At 40.4% G+C, this 27841-nt stretch overlaps 1 protein-coding gene across 1 annotated transcript; it reads right to left on the reverse strand.

Annotated features, from left to right (window-relative positions):
• Window positions 1-8926: 8926 nt before the first annotated feature.
• On the reverse strand, window positions 8927-27137 carry LOC119735230 (muscle, skeletal receptor tyrosine protein kinase-like). The gene is made up of 17 exons (XM_038208935.1): window positions 27008-27137; window positions 26637-26891; window positions 25271-25372; window positions 23553-23645; window positions 22952-23206; window positions 20261-20488; window positions 19099-19215; window positions 16988-17098; window positions 16343-16518; window positions 15834-16035; window positions 14806-14916; window positions 13733-13926; window positions 12973-13095; window positions 11390-11501; window positions 10761-10857; window positions 9720-9819; window positions 8927-9049 (listed from the first exon to the last, which is right to left on the reverse strand). Exons 1-17 carry the CDS (start codon window positions 27135-27137, stop codon window positions 8927-8929), a joined length of 2529 nt encoding a protein of 842 aa, XP_038064863.1.
• Between the last annotated feature and the right edge of the window lie 704 nt (window positions 27138-27841).

A 27841-nucleotide genomic window follows, 5' to 3' on the forward strand; every position in this document is an offset into this window, starting at 1 on the left:
CACGGGGGGGGGGGGGGGGGGGCGTGGGGGCGACAGCCCCCCCCCCATGAAACCTTGTCGCCCACCCCCCCCTCCCACTGAGATTTTGAGTTTCTAAAAAAATTATCATTGATCTATATGACGCCCCCCATGAAATGTTCCAGCGCCCCCCCCCTGAAAAATTCCTGGCTACGCCACTGGCCCCGGTTGACCATGCACACCATGGCTCGAACTATAGTGTGATCCGGTACGCTCGCTGGCCCCGTCCAGCTGTTGCTTCCCCGTCACTGTAGCGGTCCGCTCCCGCTTCAGTCCGGCCGTATCTGCGAAGCGATAGCTCGTACCGTGCCCACTCGGTTCAGCTAGAATCTTTGGAATACTTGGTTCCCCCAGTTAGTGTTGTGAGACTCCGACACCGGTGTTGAAACCAAGGAAAAGCCTGACGTTGGAGGAATCCCCACGAAGTTAAATAAACCAGTAAAGTCACTGTGTGAAAGCTCTGTTTCCCGCCAAATTCGTTATCATAGATAATAATGTTGATTCTAATATAAAGTTAATGAACTAATAGGGAATGCAACAGTAATTTCAGGAATGAATTGCAGGGCAGCTCCGTCGCACAGCTTTTAACGTTTCACCACTTGAAACTTAGAACTGATAGACACATGGATTACAAGATAAGGGAACTGTTCAATTGCCTCATTGATGTTCTCCAAAGTCACCGTGTTAAAATTAGAAAAAGTTTTAACTATGGAAGGTTGTGAATCTTTTCTTTCAAAACTGAGGGAGGAATTATTGCAGTCATATTTATTTTATCGTCAATGTAAAATTGTGTCTTATTTCATTTTGTTCCCGGGTATTTTCTTGTTGTTTCTTTAGTGTGTGTATGTAATGTGAGTGTAGACCTATGTATGTCAACTAGGTTGTTTGTTTTTATGGTTTGCATTTTTCTCTCTGGGGAATGGGATTGCTTTTGTTTCTCGGTTTTGTTTTGTTTTGTTTGTAATAATATTTTTAGCCTGTTTGTCATTCATTCCCGTTATTAAGTCTGGTTGTTTGTTTTGTTTGTTAGTTTGTTTGTTGGGTTGTAAGAGTATTTATTTATTAGTTCGTTTTTATATTTGTGTATCTGTCTGGCTTGTCCAATGATTCACTCTATGATTTTTTTGCTGAGTCTTGTCTCATCTCCCCCGGTCTTCTCTTGTCTGGTCATGTCTCGTTTAAGATTTAAAATAAAATAATTGAATCAAATAAATCAAATAAAGTTTCTTCAAGTCTTTATTACGCTGGAGATTTCCCGATCGCAGTACATATGAGAGGCAGCCCGAATAGGCGCGACCTAATCCGGCCAAATTACAATTTGTATACTAGTTTATCTGTAATAATAAAGAATTTTGGCCCCTGCACTTGAGGGTCTGTATTTGTAGAAGTGAAGGGTCCATGTTCCTGAATTTGGATTTCTGAACAAAACATTTGAATGGAATCTATATTGCTATGGAGTGGAAGGAATCTGGTTTTTTTTTTCAAAATGGCGATGGGGTGATCATCGTTGGAGGGAAAAATCACCTAAAAGTCATAGGTCAACCCCCCCCCCCAAAAAAAAGATTTCCAAAAAGGTAAAGAGGATTAATTCAGCTTTCATTTGATGTATATTTTGATCACCTGTGAGGGTTCAGAGTATGTTCCCCGATTTGTTTAAATTGGGGTATTTATCTTTTGAAAATTGTCGGTTTGTGTATTATGAATATGATCAAGTGAAATTATTTATGCTGTATTTAGCCCATTTCCCTCAAAATTGCATATTGTAATATTGTACATTTTTATCAATTTGCTAGAATATGTGATACCTCACCAACAAGTATCTTTTAACGAAGTTCAATCAGAATATTTATCAATTTAAAAAAAAAAAATTTAGTTGTTGTGTTACTTGTTGGTGTCCCTGCCACTGTACGATGGTGTAGCCGTGCAATATGCACGTGGATTGTTTACTTTCGTTTTGACGGGGACTTTACTGAATAGAGTCTGGTGACTGTACATAGAAATTTCCTTGAATAAAAGTCGAATCGTTCAATCATGTGCACTTGTTATGCAAAGCAGGGGCAGTGGTTCAAGGATATCTATGTCGACTTGCAGAAAGTGTGCAGGAACGCGACTTGAATGCTTCTATGTGTTCACAATACAACGACGCTGTTTAGTTATTTAAGTGTGTGACAGTGAGAAATGTTGGAATCATAATGGCGTCAGCGATACTTGCTGGGGAGCTCTTGCGTACGACTTTCTGTACTTTGGTACTGTTGTTTCCAGGACAATTGTGTGTACGGTAACCCGACGTACCCATATTTTTAAAGACGAAATTGCCGACCTCAAACTTGTTAGTGCCATATTTGGCAACTATATGTGCGTTATTAGTTTAATTAAACAAATGAACAGGTTAATTAAACATAGTACCATTGAAGGTACCTAAAAGTAAACATAACAGCATATATAAAAGACCGACAGACGAACATAAAATGTCTGGATAATTTTTTAAGGGCGTTAGGCCGGCAAGTTAACACAAACTTGGTGTCAAATAGATCATGGGAGTTACTTTTCTTTGACTTTTCATACAACTTTACATAAGCTTTAACTGTATGACCTGCAGTGGCATAGCCACGGGGGGGGGGCGTGGGGGGAGACAGCCCCCCCCCCCCGAAACCTTGTCGCCCCCCCCCCCCCCGTCGCCTCCCCCACTGAGATTTTGAGTTTCTAAAAAAAATATTATTGATCTACATGACGCCCCCCCATGAAATGTTCCAGCTCCCCCCCCCCTCTCTATATTAGAGAAAAGAATTGAGTGAGAGTGTAATGTTCTAGACCAACCCACAGTAGAGTAGATAAAAAATTGGGGAGTGTGTAATACTTTCAACCAACCAACTTTTTTTTTCAATAGGGTTGAATTACATCGTTTTGTTCCTATTCTTGCAGAGGGGAAACTGTTCACTTGTCTGCTGGTTGTTTGTGCAGCTGCCAATGGTATGTTTAGTTGTATTGTTTGTTTAGTTGTGTTGTTTATTTCTATGGCAATGCAAAATCCAAGGTCTTCTTTTTTATTTCACAGTTTAGTGAACCGATGGATGTTGATGGACCTGTTAAAGGTGTTCAACTAATATTCAGTATTCCAGTTTTTGTTATCGCGATCTTTGAATTTGTTCAAGGGAGTTTGAAACAGTTCTCTTTTACTAGATCTGTTTCTGTCCCCTAAACAAAACAAAACATTCAGAGGGTTGCATACGTAGAAAGGGGAGGGGGAGGATTCTTGTTCAATGAATTAAAGTACATACAAGTTGAAAAGAGCAAGGGGAACGGATCCTTAACCCTTAAAGGGCCGGGTTAATTTGACCATCTCTCAGCCGGGATTCCGCCTCCCCCCCCCCCCCCACAAGATCACGGCCATCGAGTGACGAAACATTTTGAAACTCTACACATTCATAGAACAATTCATCTTAAACATATCCAAGACATTTTATGACTATAGGTCAAAGGATTTTGGAATTATGGCTAATTAATTATCAATATGTACGAATGGTAATTCTGCTCTGTGTACATGATGTATATGGGAAAAAAAGTTTTTCACGGCGAGTAGCGCCGGAAAATTGATTTTTATGTTGTTAGTATCTGGCTTTATAACAGCCTGGGTGGCGAACAATTTTTTTTTTAAGGCTATCGCGGAAACAGTTGAAGGGGGGGGGGGCGGATTCCGCCCCGGCCCAGAGTAACCCATACAGTTAATCCATTTTTTTTCACCCATTGAAAGCAGCTGTTGCTCTCAAATGCTACGTGTGTGGAAACGATGGGATCTGCCATGACGGCGAGATTGGCCAACTTCAGACTTGCCCGAATACCACTGGCTTCGTGGATCAGTGCTACAAATTCGACGGGGAATACTTCGGATCTGATGCAGGTGGTTTATCATAATTGTCTTTTTTCGACACATTGATAGGCCATTATTTTTCTGCAAGTGAGGACGATTTCAGCTGCCATTTTCGGGGTATAGACGGTAGAAACATGCACTTCGTTTATGGTGGTTTAGTAACTTTGTTACAAAATCAACAAGTGCGAAAGTTTTGCATGAATGAACTCTACCAAAATAATCCCTGCAAGAGCTTAAAAATGCGACGCCCAAAATGTGGCGCCGATAGCACATTTTGAACACCATACTTTAGATAAATATTATTACAGCACATATTTTGCCTCCAATTACAACTTTTCATGAACATCCGAATTTTTACAAACAGTTTTTGTGAAGTATTTCATTTATTTCGTTTTTTGTTTTTGAAAATTTAAATTTGGTAGTTATATTTTGTGGGAAACTTAAGGGGCTGATTTTTGTCAATTTAGTTGGTAAGTTTTCATGGACAGACCGACCGACCGCCAATTGACATGTTCCAAGAGCTTAGAAATAGGTGGGAAATTAGCAGAAAGATTAATACAAGTCCCTGTAATGAAAACGTTTGTAACAACTGATTTGCCATTTGATCACGGTAAGAGCGCCTCAACCTTTCTTCGGGAAATAAATGTAACATTATGTAATGTATTATTTTGGAACATATTGATTTCAGGAAACCGATTCTCTTTCAAGGGAGTCGCTCGCACTTGCCACCGCCTTTGGGCAAACGGCGAGGCTCCGCCCCTCCAGTGCTTCTCTGACTCCGACGCCATTCCTTACCTTTCACCGCGATCGATGAATAATGAAGTAGATATCACAGTCAAGGGCGACCTCTGCTACTGCGCAGACGACGGCTGCAACGGCGTAGACTCCCTCAAGCCGTTCCTCTTTCTGATCCTCACCGTGGGCATGATGCACTTGCTGCTGATTTAAAAGAAGGTTGGCGTATAAGACCACCAGTGGTGGAACTACGCATGGCACCTACAGGTTTTAGCTTAAGATATATTAAAATCAGCGGTAGAGACCCATTGGTGAATAGTTAGACTGCGTTTATTCGGCTGCTACTTGGCAACCTTTTCACTCTTGTAAGTAACGCATGGACCTATATCATGTTTCACATCATTTAAGCATTTAAATCCGGTCAATTTAGGTGAAGACATGGAATAAATTGCAATAGAATCCATTCAAGCGTCAAACAACTTCAAATAAATACACAAACCACAGGTGAAAAACGAATACTTGTTTTAACAACTGTAGTACACAATATAGTTATTAACAGCCCTGCTTTGACCAACAATAGGATTTATAAAATTCTTATTTTTTTTAAGACGGACCGTCAAAGGACTTTGTCGAATGGCGTTAACTGAGGTTTTATCGCTGGTGATATTTGAAGACAATTATAATGACAATTCTTGAAATCGCATTTTTGGACAAAACAGATTTTAAGGTCAATTCGTTTATTTTTTTTTAATGTGAAATATATTTCTCTTGGTTTGGGTTCCCCCCCCCCCTCACACTGACGGTTGGTAAGAGGGTAATACGAGGTCATTTTAATGTCCCATCATTCAAACATTAATGTACATTTTTTTAGGAACTTTGGCATGTCAGTTCAAACACTAAAGATATGACTCTTTCGCTTTCTTTTTTCCGGGGGGGGATGTTGTATCCCAGCATTATTAGCTAATATTTAGGTACCAGTTTATACACACATTACACGCACATTTGTATTTATCCGATATACCGTATTTAATTACGTTAGAGTGAATCGAAATGGATCAATCTGTTATACTGGTGATAGCTAAGGCTGGGTCAGTTTATTAAAATGAATATCATGCTGATTATTTGTTCTAAGCTGACTGCACTTATCACTCAGAACTCGACGGATTCCGTAATTTGTATTTTCCAAGGGACAATTAAGAAATGATGAAAATTGGGCAAGGTGGGCATCGCTAAGTAAGTGAAGCTCAATGTCAAGTCTCTGCATGCCGTTAGCAAAAAAAATGCTGCTTACTGAAGCAGAAAATTCCCACTTATGGTAAGTGTATTTCACGGGTTAGCAATGAATGTTGGCTTCTGCGCAGCTAGCTTGAGGATGTGCTTACAGGGTAAGCGCAGAACTTTTCTGCTAGCACTTTTAACACAAAAGGGTTATCGTAAGCACAGAATTCTAAGTTGAGAACATTTTTGAGATAAGTAAAGGACCCTCTTTTCATTTCTAAAAGTTTCAATGTTGCCCAGTTTGTGGGTCTGAATATGACATGTCCAATCCAGCTAACGTTCCTTTTAAAATGGTACATGTATTCGATAGAGCACACAAACGAACTTTGAGATCGAAAACAGCCTGTCTCAGTTAAAAACACACAAAGATATAAGTCTTGAGTTAATTACTCACGAACCGTAACAAATCAAGTGCTCAAAAAATGATGACCAAAAAAAATATTCGTAATATATAAGCATTCAATCAGTTTCTGACCCTTTCACCACAAAGGGCAAAATTCAAACTATAAACACAAATTTGCATATTTCGAGTTAGGCTGTTTTGTCATCTAAGGGCCGAGTTACTCGCTGAACTTTTTTATGGTATGACTGGATGTTACTCACCTACTTCTTTTACGTGCAAAATGACATCTTGTTATTCCTAAGTCTATCAGACCTAAAGTGTTCCTATTTCTCAGTCTCGTCAAATCGGCAAATAATGCAACCCATTTTGAATTATGAACTGCACAAGTGCATGGACGAAGAGCTACCATACGAATCACTATACAATAGAAAGCAGTTTTTTTATGATCAGAGGATATTCACATGCACGTACCGTCACTGCAGCCCGGCTGAACTTATTGCCTTTGTAAAAACTGTATGCGCATTTCTGCTACTTAATCGAGCGCATGATGCACAACACCTTCTATTCAAAATTAAGTATATTTTCTGAAACCTTGACCTAGCTAGATATATAATAGGAGTACAAGGACGAACGGTCGAGGTCGTGCATTTTCCCCGCGTGACTATTTTCTCCACAGTGCCAGACAAAAAGGGAGTTAATTGTAAGTACAAACATATCCACTGAGCTGAAACTTCAACAGGTGGTTTTTGTTGTTCTTGTCTGGATTTTCACTGGTGTTTTCGTTGGAAACAAACAAAAATGCATGGAAAGTAAAAGACCATAATATATGTTTTTTAAATTTTATTATTTACTTACAATTATTTACTTATCATTTCACGTTCCTTTGTTAATTTGTTCTTTGAAAAGTGCACTTTTCCCGGACAACTAAGTTCGCTGCTGACACTGTTAATTTTTGGAATTAAAAAGTGTGCTTTTTGCAAAAAAAAAGGTCTGAAAAAAATAGTTCTCATTGGTTTACTGCCGTGCACACACCACAATTTATCACTACAAAAAAGATCATCTAGGCCAGCATATTTAAAAAAAAAATCGAGAATCTTTTAACCTTACAAGTGTAACATTGAGGTTTCTGCCTTGAAATGACATCACACTTTTGCTCATGAATATGGATTTTTTTATTAGCATAGAAACTAAATTTTTGAAGACGGTATCTTCATGCCACATTCCAATCAAAAATCATGTCGACGTGTTCAGTGTTTTTCATTAAAAAGTGAAAGTATTTCCATTTTTCAAAGCTGTAACAAATGGTGGTTGCATTATCTGTCAATCTTGTCAAGCCTCATGAATATTGAAAAGGTTCCTTTCCATATATGGTGTGCAGTAAATGCTGAAACAAATGTTATAATTGCTATTGCCTGGTTCTCACTTGACCGATATGTTCAGTCTTTTCGGTGAGCACGTCAGTGACATTGGGTTCTGGTCGAGGCATCCAGCTAAAACTGGTGTAGCACTGAATGGAATTATGTACACTTCGAACATGAACAATGCTTTCTCACTTTTAAGTATATAGTACAGTATTTGTATTTGTAGAGAATTTAAAAAAAAAAATTAACAAGTGTACATTTTATATTACATCTAGTTGTCAATTTCTTATAGACATAATATACTCCAACAATTTCCGAGTTCTGTGCACATAAAGTTGTAGGACATCGAGTAAAACGATACTTTTAAAGGCAATAAAAATAATAATATTTATTTTCAACTTGAAATTGACACTGAATTGTACATTTGCAAATGTACAAGATTATTAACAAAACCAATTTAGCAGTCAAGTTATATACCGTGTCCTGGTATATTCTAAAATACATTCAGTCGATGAACGTAGAATTAGGTATTGTTATACCTTACCACATTTAGTTCATAACACGAATGACAAAAAAATACCATTTACAAATGATTTCAAGATATGTTGTATACGTCCCATGTCAAATGCAGCCACTCAAATACCGATTAAAAAGAATAACCACCAAGGAAAGTAAGCATCTCGAAGTTAATATAAATTAATAGTGCTCTTCTAACAGTCCAGCGGATATGTGACAAAATATCGATGAATTGTACACTTTTGTGAAACTTCGCACAGATGATTATATTCATGCGAGAAAATGTTTCAGATGTAAAGCCATCGCAAATCCATCTTTTTAGGGGCGTGCCAGCCATTTAAAAAGGGGGAGGCTCGTAATACCTGCAGTGAAAACGGTTGTTTCCACTTGTCACAAAAGAAGGAAACTTCACAAAGACATAATTATATAGATTATAAGTGTTTTCCAGAAGTGGAGCAACCACAAAAAGCACCTTTTGGGGGGCAATCCATAATGAGCTTCTCCCTTCCTAAAAACTGTTTTCTGAAACTTAATTTTTACCTAATACACTCTGCAATTTATCTGGACCTGCAACTTTACAGATGTCGACTGTAATGTCCATAATAGCGTAGAGATCAGAACTAGCGCAAGAACCAGCTTTGGAGTGGGTTGTCAATAGCTCTAGAAGTTCAACTACTCCAGACCTGAAAAAGACAGTTAAAATATGGTAAACGACAAATTATCGCTCGAACTTGCCCTAGGGCATTTCACACTGCACCGGCCATCTTTTACACCGCCGTGACGCGTGAAGTGAAGGTAAGCGATCACTCAGCCTGACTCGATGCTGCCTGTGGGCGAACAGGTGAGCGAGTGAGTGGTGCTCTTCGAACCTTGGCCAGGTTTCAGGTACACGTAATCGTCTGTGTTAAGATTTCCCATCTCGAGATAGCCCTGTTGATGAGTGAAAAAAAGTATTAAACAAAAGAAAAACAAACCACAGTTAAAGGCAGTTTCGGCTCAGTGGATATTACACTTTTCAAAAGAGCGAAAATTCGTGTGTTTTTTTTATCAGGAAACAAGATTTAGTCCATTCCATTTAAATAACAGTCAAAAACAAAATACCATTCCGCTCCCGAAGGATTGCCCAAAAAGGAACATTGTTTGTGTCATTGTTTAGTACCACAAAGATCTTTGATCCAAGTAAGGTTTTGGATAATAAATCGGTAGGTTATTTTGAAGATAAACGCAAATTATCCTTCATGTATTATGCCTTTAATGTTGCTTTGTGCAACTTAATCAGTAACTTTATAGTAATTAAGTTGATTTGCTTCCAATTTGAGCGTGAATAACGACCAGTTCACGTATAGTCACATATGCCTTTCCAATTGTTTTTGTGTTTTTCGGACTGCATATAAACAACAAAGTAAGCCAAAATTTTGATAAATCACTGCAGTGTGTCAATCATGAAGATGGAAAGTGGCAACATGATCGGTAGAAATAACTGGAATGACTTTCCTGAGTGAGATCAGGGTTGTACACAGCGACAGAATGGTTATGGCAGAAAATATGAGAAATAAAATGACAACTGATCAGTACACCTGCTTGGAAACTGAATACCAACCGCTGCGTCTGCAAGGATGTCGTCTATGGTGGTGTGAAGACCAGCGAAATCCGGCCTGTCTTCAGGTTTCTCCTGCCAGCAGTCCTTCATTATCTGGTATCTGCAATAGAAATGGGGTAAATGTCAAATGTATGTCGTTGTATACATGTATATAGACATGGAAATTGATCCCTGATTATAACGATATACTAGCAGAAACGGAAGACGGAAACACTGTTGGGGAAAGATTAATTGTTGGTTCTGACGAGAAAAAAAAAACTAAGGTGAAATCTCGATTTTGTTTTGGGTCGATATACTGACTGTCATCTAATGGTTGGTCCTGTTTCTGATGATAATTGGAGCATACAGACCTAAACATACCAACCAACCTTCAATCTTCTAAGAATTATCATTTTATTACAAACATTTTCAACGCAATTGTTCTCCTCAAGTTTCTTCCTGTTTGTGCACTGGCCTGCAAATGCCACATAATCGCATGTAATCAGATACAATAATATGCTACATACGATTAATACCAACCCCATGCTGGCGATAATGATAATATAACAGGCATTTACAAAGCGCGTTTGCCAATGAAAGGATTCAAAACGCTATAAACAAATCAACATAATTGGAAACAAATTAAATCAATACAAATAGGTTTTTTACGAGTCCCTTAAACTGTTCAAGAGATGATGCATTCCGGATGGTGATGGGGAGAGAGTTCCATGTGTGTTGCCCAGCAACGAAGGAGGCACGTACGGTTCCCTGTATTCTTGGTGGTGCGAGGGATGAGCAACTTGGCTTCCGAGTGGATACCATGTCGTTTAGGTTTGCTGAAGTCCACAACATCGGAAATGTATGATGGGAACTTGTTGGACACTTTTTGTAAATGTTCAGTGTTGTCTTGTACACGATCCGTACGTTGGTTGATTGGAGTGGTCAGAAGCAATATCTGGCGCAAAGTGTCTTGCTCCAAGTATGTTTAATGGAAACAACCAATCGCAACCAATCGCAGATAATTAAGGAGTTACTGACCCAGATCGACCCCATTAGACTTACATGTCGTCGCTACAGTGCTCTGGCTTGGGTAGACGGTAGCCATGCTTTATTTCATCGATGACCTTCTGCGATGACATGCCGGGGTATGGATGCGATCCTAATGAAAAGGTGATACAGAACGTGAGTACACAGTCAGGTAATAGTTATTGAGGGCGCTGTATAACGACCCCATATTGGGGCAACTTGGGGTGAACCACGTGTGAATTTAAGTGACGTCAGTTTACATTTTGCTACAATTCAAAGTTACCTTTTCAAAACCTTACATTTGCAAAATGGCATTGAGTTACTATCTGAAAATTTGCTACAGTCAACGTGACATCAGGCCTATATTGTTTATACCATCAAAATCGAGTCATTGATTGAGGACGCCCTCATTTGGCCAAAAATTGTTGGGTGCAGTGTAGTGTGAAATTGAGCCTTCATGAAATACGGACTCATACGTTGTATTGCGCATGCGTAAGTGAACATAATAATGACAGTGACAGGTCACATGTGAGTGTTTGAGTTCATATAAGGTAAAAGAAACCAGATATTATAGCAGTCCTAATTTCATATGACAGCAGTATCAAAGCAAGAGAAAGGAGCCATTCCAAACACACTTTAAAAAATAGACAGATATTCCAACTCACCTAACGTGACGAGTTCCCACAGAAGAACACCAAATGACCATACGTCACTCTTGCTCGTGTATATATTACTAAGCAGTGACTCAGGTGCCATCCAACGAACTGGTACCTTGCCCTGTCCAGATTGATTTAAAACAAATAATTCAATACGTATCTAGAATTACCAGAATAACTTTTTGATGCATTATTATCTACTAAAAAAGTGTCGCCATCCAAGAGAAGTAGAGAACTTTCGAATCGTTGATTTCCTGCTTAATTAATCAAATCTGTCAATTCATGAATTTCAAAAAACTGCGTAATACATGTATGTTATTTCTGTCAAACACCCAAGAAATTGTCAGCCAACCAACTTGTGTCCAATACCGTATGCAGTCCTAGTTTGTAACTGTAGCTTTAACGGCATACCAGCTGAAGGAACAATAGGTTTTTAACTGATGTTCCCCTCTCGAGGGCTTATTCAATAAATATTCATCATCATCATCATTCGGCCGAGGAGCAGGCGACCACTGTGCAATCTTCCTCCGCACACGTCGATCCTGTGACAGGCCAACCTCGTCCCCAGGGTGTTGAGCAGAACGGCGCCCAGCACTACCCTGGTATTGGATCCTTTGCATGTGCAAGATTTTTGAACACGTATGCAAACGAGGAATAGTCTGGTGCCAGCATGTGCGTTACATTTGTGTTTGTTTTTGTATGCAGTGTCTGGGGTGAAAATAGAATCAATTCGTCGCAGCGGGAGCATGGCGTGAGTTACGAAAACACGATTTTATTTTAATTAAACTGTTACGAACATAACGAGGCAACATGCAGTATCACATTTCATAATACTATTAACAAATTGGAAAGGAAATAAATATTTTCGACAAGACGTGGACGAATGATCGCGAATAACAACACTTAGTACACGATATCAATCCATTTCTAGCTGATTGCGGTATCGAATCAAGATACAGGAAGAAAGTTTCCTTTCCAGGGATTACTATTGAAAACAATGTTGGAATTAAAGTAAGCACTGGGAACGACGTTGGTGATAGGCTGGCTAGATCCTCTGCCACAGGCGTCATAGGTGACTAATACTCCACTAAAACTTTCGGAATCTACGTTGGCGGCTTGCAATTTGTTTCGTAGGTGGGGTGCTTAATTGTCATGCATAATTCAGTTTCTTTTGAATTGTTGCAAGACACGGAGGATTGTGTTCTCTTTTTTCCCTTAAAAAAACTAACTCAATCAGAGAAGAAAAATAGTCGATGAAAATGAGCCGCAACAACGTGGATTCGAACCAAGGATCTTTGTATCCATTGCTCATCACAATACCCACTAGGTTTCTGTGGTAGCTCGACGACGTCCGCACTTTAAAATGGTTGACTAAATAACAACAATACTTTTGATATCATTGCTCTGTTTTATGAATAATCATACTGGCCCGATCAAAAGTATTGAATTATTCATGACTTTGGAGCAACCCGCCCTGCTTTTTTTCTTGATGTATCATTAAAGGCTGCACGGCGCTAATCTGATTCCTGGCAGGATTCAATCACTTGAGGGCGGCCTTTAAAGTGCATGCACTAATATGACATTAGATGTACCTGTGATTTCATTTCGTATTGGCTTTTCTCGGCCACTTCTCGAGCCAGTCCAAAGTCGGACACCTTGCATACCAGTCCCTGGCCAAGGAGGATGTTACGGGTCGCCAAGTCCCTGTGGATGCACTGTGAGAATACAAGAGAATAAAATACATCGGACTACGGACTCAAGAAAATGTGTGGGAAAGAATTAATGTGGAGCCTGCGTGATATGGCAAAATAATGACAAACTTTTAAAATCAGTACTTAATGCTACAGAGGCATTGTTACAAGTTTGGTTTGTAGAGCGATCAGAATGAGAGTGAATCTGCGTTGAAGGGGACCCGTCCAAAGCAAAATCATGCTAAGGGATGACACAGAAATTGAAGGGAAAAAAAGAGTTTTAAGTGGTGAGAAATAATCAGTTGGGAACAAAATGTAAATAATTAACAAGGCGTTTCAGTTGATAACCGGCCTTTTGTGTATGGTAAGCAAACTGTTTGTTTATTTGTTTGTTTGTTTGTTTGTTTGTTTGTTTGTTTGTTTTTGGGGGTTGGGTTGTCTGTTAAGGTTTAGATGTTTGTTGTGTGTGTGTGTTTTTTTTCCTTGTTTTTGCTTGGCTGATTAATTAATCCAGAATGACTAACTACACACAAAAGCTCCAGCTGGACGCACAAATACTAATCCTGCATCATGGTAACGTTTAAAAGCAAGAGGCACAATGATAGTGACGCATTGTACACTGATTTATCCCCACAGACCATAAATTTACATGCGATCTCACCTGTTTCGATGCTAGGTACTCCATCCCCCTGACTACCTGAGATGCGAAAGTCAGGATCTCCGTCGGTGTCAGGTCCTTCTTCTCCTTGAACTCTTCCTTCTTCAGGTAGAAGGGTTCGGTGCCCGTCCGAATGTGTCGCAGGTAGGTCTGCAGGTCTCCATGGGGAACGTATTCCAGGATTATGTACATCGGGTCTAGTAGGGAAAGACATCAAAAATTAGTTAAAAGTACAAATCATCTCTTCGGCATGCCACCTGAGGGCGCTACGTCGTTGGTGAATTCGCAGGAATAGACGAAGAGTTGTCAAAACCGCTCTCACTCACAGCTTAATTCAGATAGTATGCACAAAATAAGACGCCTAGCATGGCAGTCAATGCAAGTTCACTTTATCTTTGTGGGTATAATAAAGGGTGAGTCAAAAAATAAGGGAACCCAAACGGGTGTTCCAATTGTTTTTTGAAAGAATCAGTAACAAAGGTAAGTGATATTTCAGCAAAACAAAACTTTTCACATATCAAAAACACATCATAACCATGACAACTGGCACTTATCAAAACGTTTATTTCAGAAAACACCTGCTGCTTGCAATGTTAAAGCAACATGTCAAGAGTTTATAGTCTTGTCCTGCCTTCTACTTGGCTACCCCGGAGACTTATGGGATTATTATGATATCATTTTACGATACGACTGGTTTCATTTTTACTGAAATATCACGCATACCATAAATGAGATCCGTGGACAATGTTAAAAACGGTGTTTGTGTTCTAAATTCCATAACTGGAAAAGTACGTGAGCGATTTGAACGATTTATTTTCACAAAAAGAAAGCTTATTTGTGAGGCTTTCATGTTCTAGATCTGGAAAGCGCTAGATGCAGAACTTTTTTAGAAATAGGGGGCACCATTTTGCGTTTCCTTTTCTTTCGACTCACCCTAATGTACACTCACTCACTAGGTCGGCCACTTGAAAACATAATTGCAGTCAGGTTTATACCTGTATTGTTTTAATTTTCAAAACTTATCGAAACTTATTAAATTGGAGATGCAACTTTTTGGTACATTATTTGAATTGTACCTTTATCATTGCAGTATCCGAGCATAGACAGGACATTGGGATGTCGGTCCAACATGGAATACAGTCGCAACTCTTTCTTGAAATCACTCTGATCGTTGGGTGTAGCACATTCTAAACGGTAGAGGAACAAGTATTTTTTATCAGAAAGGTGAAGAAAAAAACCGCGGCTGTTTGAGGTGAAATTTTGTTAAAAGCTCCCCGAATGCACTCAATAAGTGCGGGTTTTCTTATTTTCATCGTTGAGGGTTATTGATAGGCCGTATCGAACAAGTTCGATCGATGAGTTCGATCAACGGCCATGGATTCGTTACGAACGTTGCGGCTGCGCGCTAGGGCGAATATGCGAACGATGATGTCATCATACTATTTCGCTCCCTCTCGCCTTAAGTAGGTTGGTTCTAAATTCGCTGGCGTTGTCATGACGTCACCCAGAGGTCAACTGGGTGCAACCATGGTTACTGGTTCACGCACATTGAAACGACCCAGTGGACACGGTCCATTGTGGTTTCGCTGTGGCTGTTGTGAATCCATTTCTTTGTCATAAAGGTTTTGAGGCAAAATAAGCACAACTGTGGGTGTGACTGGTTTGGTGATAATCTACTGAAAGGCAGTGAATCATTTTCGGGGAGAGTATCTGCGAATTTGTGAAACTGTTCTATGAAAGTAGTCAGTAAAAATGCAGTCTGTGATTGCCACATATGTTAAACGTACGTGAACATTGTCGTTGTGTAGTGCACGTGAACCGAGCCTGACTTGGCGGGGGGGGGGGGACGTCACACTTTCTCAGCGTAAAGTGGACCAACGTTCCGGATTTTGCAATATACCCCCCCCCCCCCGCTCCGCCCACGTATACTCTTCACAGTGCTTGTGACTGAAAGTTGACCGCGCAATATTACACAGTGGTCACCTGTTCTCTCATTGGTCAATGACTGACAGGCAGAGAAGGGTCCTCTAGTTGGAAACATTATCATAGTCCCTCCAATAACTACGCATCTGTGTAGTACTTTAGACCTATGAAAATGCCGTACCTTTCAACATCTTCACGGCCACCGTCGTATTGGTTCCCCTACGGATGATTCCCTCTGCCTCGGCTTTGAAGACCACAGCAAACGAGCCGCTGCCTAACTGGCCGAGAATGTGCAGTTTGTCCCGCGGGAACTCCTTGGCTGGTCCACTGAACTCCGATGTCGATGCTTGATGAGTGTCAATCCAATAAACATTCGACAATTTCTGCAAGACGGTAACAAAAATACGTCAAAATGAAAAGGTCATTGTGCTTTAAAACCGTTTTCGAGTTAACAACAAGGTCGGATCGCACTTTCTAGGGCGACATTTTTGACGACAGGACTAGTTCTTACGTTGCGAGTCCGCAAAGCGTCAAACCAATTTCAACTCTGGTATTTGCATTCTCAAAAAGTGGAAACTGGTTTTGACAAGGCATAATCAGGATGATTAAGAATGTGACATTTTTTGGCATATTTACAGAAGATAATGCTCGAAAAATATTTTTTTTTGAAGTTTTAGAAAAACTAAGCACCTTTTGAATGAGCTCCTGTCCACGCCCTCTATCAACAGCAGGCGGCCGGCCGCCTCTACGCCTGCGCCGTGACCTCTTGACGAAGCAAACCACGACAATGACCAGCACGACAATCAAGACGACGCCAACGACAATGACAACAACAATATTGATCGTCGTGGTGTTTGCATTAGCGTCTGCAGTATAAAAACAAAAACCATAATCGATTACAATTCACTTTCAATAAGTTCTAAATTTTGGGTTTTCATTTGACTGCTTTTATTAACTTGTCATGGTTGGATTACATTCTTAATAGTCCAAGGTCAAAGTTGATCAGATCCCAGAATTGTTTTTGACATGATACTTTAAAGACTTAAAACACTTCTGTCAAGATTTCCGGCTCAGAGTGACACGGACAATTGATCCAAATAAGTGTCATTTTGACCCGGAAAGTTGTCATTCTGACCCTATGAAGTACCATGTCAAATTGGATCTGGATTCCGAAAAATCTGTCCCGGAACTTGTGCGAATGTACAGCAGCTTTACTCCCCCCCCCCCCCCCCGGTGGATTCCAAACATACTTAATTGGCGTAAGCAAACATTTCTAACGTTTGCATTTGTATACAACAATGTTGAAGGAGGCCGAAGGGTATGTAAGCTACTCACTTTGACAGTTGTTGCCCGTTGCGCCATTTTGGCACGTACATTCATGCGTGTTGCCTTGCGGCATGCACTGTCCGCCATTCTGGCAGGGATTGGGCATGCAAGGGTCATCGGCTGAATAAAAAAAGTAAGACGTTTACGTCAAATGAAGCTTCTAAAACGTTATCATGTTAAACCAGGTGACTACAAAACGAAAGAAAACAATGTTCTTTTTTTTTTTTGAGAAGGCAAGAATTTTTTTTTTTTTAAAACACTAAATTGCAGACAACATACATTTACCAGACTAACGGGTTTTAATCCCCTTGCTTACATTAAAGAAGGTTACCCTACGGAAAAGTAAGGGCTAATAAGTCAGTCACCGGTAAAGTCATAACAAGCAAGGCATGCTAAATGAAGAAAGGACTGTGTGGTTTTTGTTTTACCGTTCATTAGAACAGTTTGTCACTTTACAACTAGAGGCTGAACGACTTGTGATTCACTTTTATTACGTTCATGTTCATTAAGTTGGTTATCGCTAAGATCGGAGTCAACATAAATTTCATTCATTGACCTAAATCTCACGATACATCAAACATGAAATCTATCACCCTGGAAGCAAGGAGATTTGGACCTTTCTACAATGAGTATGACGACTAATTATACAAGATTTTTGACATGCATGTTTTCATTCTCGGCAATATGAATAGTCAGTGGAAAGACCAGGGTTAGTAAGAACACATGTATGTACAGGGACCAGATTATTTTCATGGCTAAAACACGCTATGTGGCTAAAATACCTAATGCGCTTAAAATAGAGAATATAAAATTGTATAATAAGAGTACTCAACAAAGTACTTCAAACAGACATACAAATGCAAATGAGGTGGGTAATAATATGTAAAATTGGTTAAATATAGTGAGTAATTTATGTATATATATATATTTTAGCTATCGTTGTGTTTTATTTCTGTTCTAACAATATTAGTGTTTTTGAATCAACTAGCCTTTTGGTTGGAGGACATAAGCTTTCTAAGATTAAAACTGAGTCTTGCTATCAGAGACAACATGAACTGATTGGAGATTTCGTGAACTTAAAAAGACAGACCGATGGTGATTCGAATATAATAAGTACCCACTTAAAACACACCATTCTACGCAGGTGACCTTATATATCGTCATCGTGTCACATAGGGACGGATATGTGGATTTTGAAGAAAAATCTTTTTCGAGATAATTGAAAGTTTCTCCAACTTTAAAACTGCAAAAACTACTACTTTGCAACAACTTTATGCAATAACGAAACTGTCATATAATTCTTTTAACAGGTAAACTTTAATTGTGAAAACGTTAGAGTTAACACAGTGGTCAATTAGCCAGATTTAATTAGTAAAGATACCCGTCCCTTCGAGAAAACGAAAATCCAAGTGGTCCACATTTTCGTTCTTCTTGTTCAATGTGTTCTTAGATGAGAATGTGAAATCTCAGTTGACTTTACGCCTTTCCGTGCAATATGTTTTGTACGTGTTCAAGGGGCAGGCATTTTCGCGTCTATAGTAAAAACGCAAAATGCATTTATCGAGATGCCTGCCCCCGGCATCATTAATGTTATTTAATAAATAATGAAATTTTGATTTCAGAAACATGTCAGAATGCTTAAGTACCATGTTTTTAAAGCAACATAGTGAAACAAAAATCGAAATCGAAAAACAATTGGTCAATTTTTACATGCCCGTCCCTTCGTGAAAACGGTGAAGATATGAGGTCCAAGTCAAATATAATTGGTGCCTTGAACAATTTCAGGAAAGGTAACAAGTATATAAATCCCAGTTGCACATATTTGTCCCTAGTTCCATAGCAAAGTACTCTTTAGTTCTGAAAAGAATTTGTCCTCCTGACGATGACTAGAGCAGGCTAGTCGAAACGTTGAGACCAAAGACAAGTTCTTTTAGAACTTAAAGCAGGACTTTTCTTATCAGAAATAAAACTGCTTGTAGTAGATAACAAGCAGAAAAAGTTATTTTCAGAACTAAAAATATGTACTGGGCAGTAGTTATTACCACATGGTGTTACCGCAAATCAAGACGATACGAATACCACACCATGCAAAGCCTAAAATCTTATAACTATGTACTCACTTTGGCAATCCCCTCCACTAAACCCGGCGGGGCAGGAACAGTTATACAAATCGCCGGTGATCTCTCGAATACACGTGCCGCCATTTTGGCAGGGATTCGGGTTGATACAAACATAATCTATATATGTAAAATGAATAGAGATTTAATCACCACAGAGCTTAATAGCAAATCATTTGTGAAATAGCCAATGTGAACCCCCAAACTCCTCGGTCGCGTAATTTCTTATTACCCGGACGGTAGGGACCAAATCATGAATAATTCAGTAGTTTCGATCTGGCCAGAATGTTTATTCATGAGAACAGAACAATGATATCAAGAGCATTGTTGTTATAAAGTCAACCAGTTACATTAAAGCCTAGTAGCAGTAGTAGTTAGAGTAGCCTAGTGGATAGCGAGATGAACTATGGAAATAAAGATCCCTGGTTCGAATCCACGTCGTCGCTACTCATTTTTGTCGACTATTTTTCTTTTACAAATTGATCATTGAGATAATTTTAATTGGAGGAAAAACGAGAACTAGAACCTAAAGTGCCCTGCAAGGATTAAAAAAAAAAACAGAATTATGCATGACTTGGCCCTAGCCCTTCTAGGAAAAAATACGCTCCCCGGATCGGACAATATCAAAAGAGGGCGCTCTCTCTGTGTTATGCATATTCATGAAAGTCCAGGGAAATTAGAGAATCAACTATATAAGAAGGTATTCTAGTGTTTAAATCACCGACGATGGGCAGCTCATTCGTGGACTGGTTGGAAGAAGTCCTGACTTCTAATCAGTTGATCCGAGTTCGAATCTCAATGAGCGTTTTTCACTTCTTCTCATTTTACCTTTTACATAAGTAAAGTGATGCAGGATCATTTCTCACAAGACGTAAAGCCTATCTTGGGTTTGATTATGGAGAACAAGGCATTAGATATGCATGTAATGGACCAATCAGAAGATGGAAAGCGGATGTCGTTTGGGAAAAAAAGATTCGCTCCCCGGTCTCTATATACGTACGCCTATTGTGATCAACGAGCCTCTTCATACGTACATTCACAATGAAGTTCAACTGAACTACATATAGTATAGACTTACCTTTTATTTCAAAGACAAAACTGTGTGTATTAAAGTCTAGTTTTATTCTTTTCTGATTATGATAGGTCAATGTATTTTACTTATTACCTTCACATGTTGGTACCGAGTCACTCCACGTGACGTTGTTGTAGCCAGTCTCAATGCATTCAATGCTGGATGCTCCATGGAGGGTATATCCAGGGTCGCAGGAGAAATCTACACGAGTCCCGAAGAACGTGTAGTTGATGAGATTGTAAGACAGTGAACGCGGGTTGGTGATGGTGTGGTCTCCGTTGGTGGGGGGTCCTATGTCGTTACTACACACTCCTTGTGAAACTGCAATAAGACAACATAATACGTATCATGTAGACTTCTGATAAGGGGATCCATGTTGTTGATGAATCAATCACAATTCCGTTCGCAAGTAAACCGCAAGTTACTTTACAAGTTCGCCCAAAAGTAAAGCCCCAGTCACACATTTACGGTTTTGAAATTTGAATATCCATGGCTTACCAAAAATCAATCGATCAGTTCTAAGAATGCTCTACGGTTTCAGAACGGATAGCCGCGACTGATCTACGGTTTCTTCACGAATACACCACGGTTTTGTCAAGAATATGGACGGATTGGTGAAGAAAATCGACGGTATTACTGAGAATAATGACGCTAACGTCACGGTTGTCTGTTATTGGACCACGGATGACCAAGGTTCTCCTACGAATAAAGCTTAAACATTTGTAATACAACTTTAGCAGAACTCTAGCACATCCTGGCATATCCGTAGGACATTCGTAGCGAATTTGTAGAGATTTCTACCACGAATGAGCTACGAATCTCCAAGAATATGCACGAATAAAGGCACGAATAACACAACGAATAAGTACGGTTGTCCCACGGATGTCCCACGGTTGCACTACGGATTAATGTTCACGACGGTTTCCAACGGAAGTTATGAACAGTTTTAAACTCTGTAGCCCCTCCACGAATACCCACGGAGGATGACGGATAACCACGGATGCAATGAGGATGAATGTGTGACTGGGACTTAACATTGGATGAATGTTGACAAAGGAATGCCCTTGTCTCATTTTATTTCAATAGTTTGTGACATAACGAAGGACTGGATGATTTATGATGGATTAATGAGGACTTGTGATGTACTTGTGAATGAAAATCCACAGTACATTTAAATGAACTGTAAAATGTGTTCAGTTGGTTATTTTTTTCTAGTTTGTTTGCTTGATTAAAGTGGTTCATCTTCATCATCACTGCACTTTTCTTCAATATGCCAGTTAACTTTTGTCCAGTTACATGTGCTGCGTGTGTAAATACAATCTATACACATCTACAATGTCGCCCTCTATGGTAGTTTTGTAATTATAAGATCTTTCATTGTACATGTATACAAAAAAATCAATTACATCGCTATTTCTATTTTGAGGTTCATTGTTTAAAATTTTAGGTGGTTTTGGCCAAACAAATTTCTGGAGACATTGGAGGGAAAACATTTCGTGGAGAACATTTCGTGGCAGCCAGAGAACAAAACGTGGCGGCCATTTTGAAAAGCAAGATGGCTGTCATTCATTGGTTTTCTGATGAAAATTAAAACAGTAATTTTTTAAACCCTTGATATTTACAATTAGGGGTGTAAAGCCACCAAGATTGATTTCAAAATATGACATTCACAAGTTGAAAATGATCCTACAATGGCGTCCATTTTGAAATTCAAGATGGCCGCCATCTGCTACACTCAGTATTTTGCCAACATGGTTTTTCTTGTTCCCGGGGGTCTAATTAAGGTTTCTAGCTAGGTGGCATGTTCTCATCATTCGGTATCTACGGCACTTAATTTCATGCCATATCATATCCCTGTGATGCATAGAATTCCAAACGGCCCAGGAATAAGCTTTCGCTTCTCAAGCACTCGATTCGCTCCAGGCTGTGTGTGTGGCACCGGTACTGGTGAAACATTCACCACGTACATCGAGACACGTCAATGTTAGGTACGTGTAATATAAATATTCATATCCTCCTATAGCTAATCTAATCAGAATGCTCCTCCGTCCAATTTTTTGAGCACGCATATGGGACCGAGGATGCAGGAATCGTTGTAGACTGTTTCCCTGCCCCCCCCCCAATATATGGAGACTGGTAGCTAGCGCGCATTATGATTGTTTTTCAAATCACTGTGCATGGACGGTGATTCAACACACGCTTTTTGAAAAACTCACTCTTGTCTAACCACCTAAAGTACGCAAAATCATCAGTGTCTCCACTCTCCATGAAGGTAACTTTTTCAACTGCATAGGTTTTAAACACTGACAGTAATTTCTCTCTCTCTCTCTCTCTCTTTATTAATATTTGCCAGAGACACTTTCGAGTTCAGCAAAAAAAATCGAAGGTAATCACATCCGAAATTGTACAATCGTGGCGCGGCTATTGTCATTTTTGCAAAAGGCTGGTTTGGGCAAACGTTACGGTTGTAATGTTCAATTCAGGAGGCGGGATTCAGACCTGTACTCGTCATGCATATATTTGCACACATCAGGTGGGATGCCTCCTGATGTATGAACGATTCACCGCTAGCTACCTGTCCCCATATTTGAAATCCAAATGACAATGGGGACAGGGAATCAGACTAGATTCGTTGCCGCATGTTATCATACGGTGCGCTTTGCGTACAACTGGGACTGTGTGCGGTTGTCAGCTCCGGTGGTACGGTGCACTGCGCTGCGCTGCGCAGCGGTGCAGGCGGACTAAACCCGGCCAGATTGCCGACTTGATTTCAAGTCTACCTACCAGCACACTCTCCAGACGTATACTCTTCCACCTCCACCTCGGCAAGTTGCAGATATGCCCGTGTTGCATCTACACTGGGCATGGAAGTATTGATGTCTAAGCTGACATACCTAGCAAGCCGCGGTGGCTCACACAGGAACGGTATCCTGGCTCCCTCCCTAGACTGTTGGCTGGTAGCTGGTGAGCCGCACGGCAGGTTCTCGGCGAACTTGGGGCTCAGTCCAGCTCGGGCTATCGCCCCGATGAAACGAAAACCTAGGGGAAAAAAACAGTTCAACTTTATAATGTACAGACATGGTTATCAGAATGTCTGATATTTATATATGATGTTTATAAATATCTCTGGATGATTCTAAAAATCTCCTTATTAAGTTTGTATGCATTACAGATTATTTTGAATGCATATACATTTTGAAATTAGTAAAAGTTTGCCGTATCAAAGTGATTGGTCTTTCAGCAATTTTACCCCATCCATCCATTCGGAGAGAGAAGAAAAGACAGTTCTCGTAAATTACAGTTTCGCCAAAAGAAAAAAAATATCTTTATAAAAAGAAAACCTAAATGAATAATGATTCGTGGGGTGAAGTATAAGAACATTTACCACCGAGATCCGTTCGGAGAATGACGTTGATTCTACCCAAGCAGTGTTTGGTACCTAGGTCAAGCAGCCACCAAGGATGGGGATCATAATCATCTGGAATGAAGGAAAGGAAGACAATGTTTTTAATTCAAATGTACTTGGTGTATTTTAACAACTGCGAACAAAGTGGTGACGTTGACGCTGAGGGTGGTGACAGCTAACGATGGTGAAAATGATAAAGATCGTGCCAGTTGGGATGTGAGGGGCCATATGGGTACGGAGAGGCAAGGAGGGAATAGGAAGTGGAGGTGGTGATGGACATGAGGGTGCATGGGGATGGGACCTGGGATAGCAGGGAGAGAAAAGGACATTGGTGGTAACGATCAGTGGGTGATGGGGATCAGTATGGGGATGGGGACGGGGCCAGTATTGGGATAGGGACGGGGGTCAGATTGGGATGGGTACGGGGAGGCAAGGGGAGGTATTGGGAAGGGGACGTGGGGATGGACATGATGGTGCACGTGGGGATGGGACCTGGGATAGCATGGAGAAAAAAGGGCATTGGGGTAACGATCAGTGGGGGTAACGATCAGTGGGTGATTGGGATCAGTATGGGGATGGGGACGGGACCAGTATTGGGATAGGGACGGGGTAAGTATGGCGATAGAAACGGGTTCAGTGTAAGGATACGGACGGGGATAAGTTTTGGGATAGGGACGGGGATCAGTATGGGGATTGGGAAGAGGATCAGTCTGGGATGGGTATTAAGTATGGGCATTTGGAAGAGGAGAAGGTTTGCTTGATCAGGTGAGGGAATGATCAGTGAGAGAATGGGGACGGAGATCAGGATGGGTATGAGAACGGGGATCACATTGCGATCAGGACGGGGTTCAATATTGTGGTAGGGACGTAGATAAGTATGGCGATGGGTATTGGGATGGGGACAGGGAAAACTATAGGGATTATAACGGGAATTCGTATGCTGATTGGAACGGAACAGCATGGGAAGGAGGATATTAAATTATAGAGATGGGCACGGAGATCAGTGTTAGGATGGGGATGGGGATCTGTGTAATGATAGGGGTGGGGATTAGTATAAGGATGGAGACCGGATTGGTATGGAGACATGGATCGGTATGGAGACATTGATCAGTATGGGGACGGGAATGGGGAATGTGGATCAGAATTGGGATGCGAACCTAAATAAGTATGGCAACGGGAACGGGCATGAATATGGGAATGGAATGGGATCAGCATGATAGTGGCATATTTCAGTACGGGGAAGGGATCAGTATGGGATCATTATGGTGATAGGGCGGGAATCAGAATGTGGCCGGGGGTCTGCATGGGATTGGGGTGGAGATCTTCAAGTGGCCGGGGATCAGTATGGGCGTTCTGAATGCATTATATTATATCAAGGTCTTCCGCTTTTACTTTCTGTAAATTGGCCTCCATACATTTGTTTAATTAACTTACCAGTTATTATTCTTTGTCCATTTTCTCTGCAATGTAAATAAATGTCTATTGAATTGAATTGAATTAATGGGGTTTTGGTGGCTGGACGTTGGCACTGGGCGGGAATGAGGACTGGGGAGATTGATGAGGGTGCAAATGGTGGAGGGAGGAGAAAGTTGGTACATAGTCATTGATTTCGAGAATGACGCAGGTGACGAGGGAGACGAATTCGACGATGACATGAAGTTACAGCAAACACGGAGGTATATTTCTCATTGTCTTACCAGTGTGCGTGTAGGTATATGTCCATCCATCGATAGCCTTATAAGCAGGGTGAGCGTCCCATGTTGAGCTCTGTGATGTACTTTTTCCATAAACATGGAGGGCTGAAATGAATCAGGATTTTGATAAGAATTTTAACTACAATTTGAATTTGAAACTAGAAACGATTGTGTTTGAGGACAAGCGCCAGCTGTCTATCTTGAAACGACTCAGTGACGTGACGAACACACCATGAAGTCACTTCAAATTTCATCTATATTATTATCTCGGTATAAAGTTACAACCAAATCGAACATTATAGTTCTGTAGATATATGCCATTAATAGAAAACACCATACTAAAGTTACTTTAATTTCCATCTATGATACATCCCGGTATGGGCACATATCAAGTTAGATGCAAAACGGGTCTATGGTTCTTGAGATATAGGCCTTAGAAAATTGTCCATTTGATATGACACTACATGACATGTGATGTCGTCATGGGGACGTCACTTCGATTTTCATCTGTACCACACCCCTGTCTGTGTGCATACCAAGTTTCAACCCAATCGGAATGGTACTTCAGAAGCTCGAAACAAAATGCCCTTCTAATAATGAAGTCATGTGACACAAGATTTTGTCATCGTAACGAAAATCATCAGGGACCATCTCTGGTTGGTTGTCTAGGTGTTTGGTAAGTCTCAAGTCAATCAGACATATGTAAGTGCCAAAGTGTATGGCTTGAAGAAGAACGTGTACAAAATCTGTCGAGAAAAATACATCTTTAATGTGAGGTTACACTGCGCATTGTAAACTACATGGATGGGCCTGATGCACGAGTTGGCCATTCCCTAAATGCATTTCATTAAGTGTTAGCTGTTGAATTGGATGGTGCCGGACTCTTTATGCAAACGTAATGCTGCCTTATTTACTGTCATTTTTTTAGTCTGGATTTTAAAATGTGTATATTACAAATTTTAAATTATTCATTAAAGCAGACTGAAATTAATTATTAATTACCTGCTTTCATTTCTCTTCACAAGTTCCAAAAATTAAGATGTAACCTCAATTTCAATTCAACAGGGCCGACTATAAGGCCCAATAGGCCTTTTCTACATCGTGTCAATGCCGGTGTGGACGGACTTTCTGTCCCTGGACAACTTTGCCTGGTTTGTCCACGAAATTGCGTCTCCTGACACAGTTTTTCCTAGGTTATACTGTCAATCTAATAAAACACATGTCTTTCAATGAACAGATTAGCACTTTGCCTATATCGCCTTGGCCGAGGAGATCACAATTACACAAAGCAAACTTTGCAGGTAACTTGTAAGGTCCTGTTTTTATTGGAGCGTGACCTTGGAAATACCAAACGACTGTTGTCACCTACCAGCACCCTCTCCAGACGTGACGTTTTCCACCGTCACCTCGGCAAGTTGCAGATATGCCCGTGTCGCAACTACACCGGGCATGGAAGTATCGATGTCCAAGCTGACGTACCTAGCCGTCCGCGGTGGCTCGCACAGGAATGAGATCACGGCTCCATTCTTACACTGTTCGCTGGTAGCCGGTGAGCCGCACGGCAGGTTCTCGGTGAAGTTGGGGCTCAGTCCAGCTCGCGCTATCGCCCCGATGAAACGAACACCTAGAGAAGAAAAGACAGTCCTCGTAGATAACAGTTTCGCCAAAAAAAATATATCTTTATGAAAAGAAAAAATAAATGAATAATAATTCGTGGGGTGAAGTGTAAAGAACATTTACCCCCGAGATCCTTTCGGAGAGTGACGTTGATTCTACTCAAGTTGTGATTACTACCTAGGTCAAGCAGCCACCAAGGATGCGGATCATAATCATCTGGAAGGAAGGAAAGGAAGAATATTGAAGGGTCCATGAAGTGAATATTTCTTAGGAACTTGTTTTGTGCTCCTTTCTAATCCTCTAAATCCCGGTTCATATACTTCATGCGAATGCAAATGCGAAGCGAATTTGACGTCATGAAACATTAGCTGCGAAATTTGCCCGAGTTGAAATATGTTTTACAAATTTGCAGCTTTGAGAACTTGCCATGACGGCACAATTTGCGTTCGCTTTTGCGCCGAGTATGAACCGCGCTTTATGAGTCTGAAAACTACTTGACGTTCCTTTTTGGTTACTTTTACTAAACAGAGCAGCTCTCTCAACGTCTTAAATTGTCCATGCTTTTCAGCAATGGGTGAATTTGCCGTGGTGTTCTTTCAGTAAGACACTATCCATATTATGTGTTTTTTCTGCTGAAATTATGAACCCAATCATTTGTTCATTGAAGACATTTGAGAGAAAAGTTTGCTCACTGGCTTACTGCCATGAACTGACACATCAATGAATCACTAAAGAAAAGATTGTTTACGACAGCGATACATCCACAATTCTGGCAACTTTTTGTGTGCACAAACCAATTGCAGTAATCAGGTTTCTGCCTGATATGACATCACATTTTTCTAATAGATGAAAATTCGTATGAGTATCAACCAAAAAGAGACCAAAATATCCTTGTATTAAAGATGAATGTTGTTGATGGGAGGGAAGGGGCACAGGAGTGAGAGCATTAAGTATGGG

The sequence above is a fragment of the Patiria miniata genome, unplaced genomic scaffold (assembly GCF_015706575.1).
Source record: "Patiria miniata isolate m_02_andy unplaced genomic scaffold, ASM1570657v1 HiC_scaffold_29, whole genome shotgun sequence".
NCBI lineage: Eukaryota > Metazoa > Echinodermata > Asteroidea > Valvatida > Asterinidae > Patiria > Patiria miniata.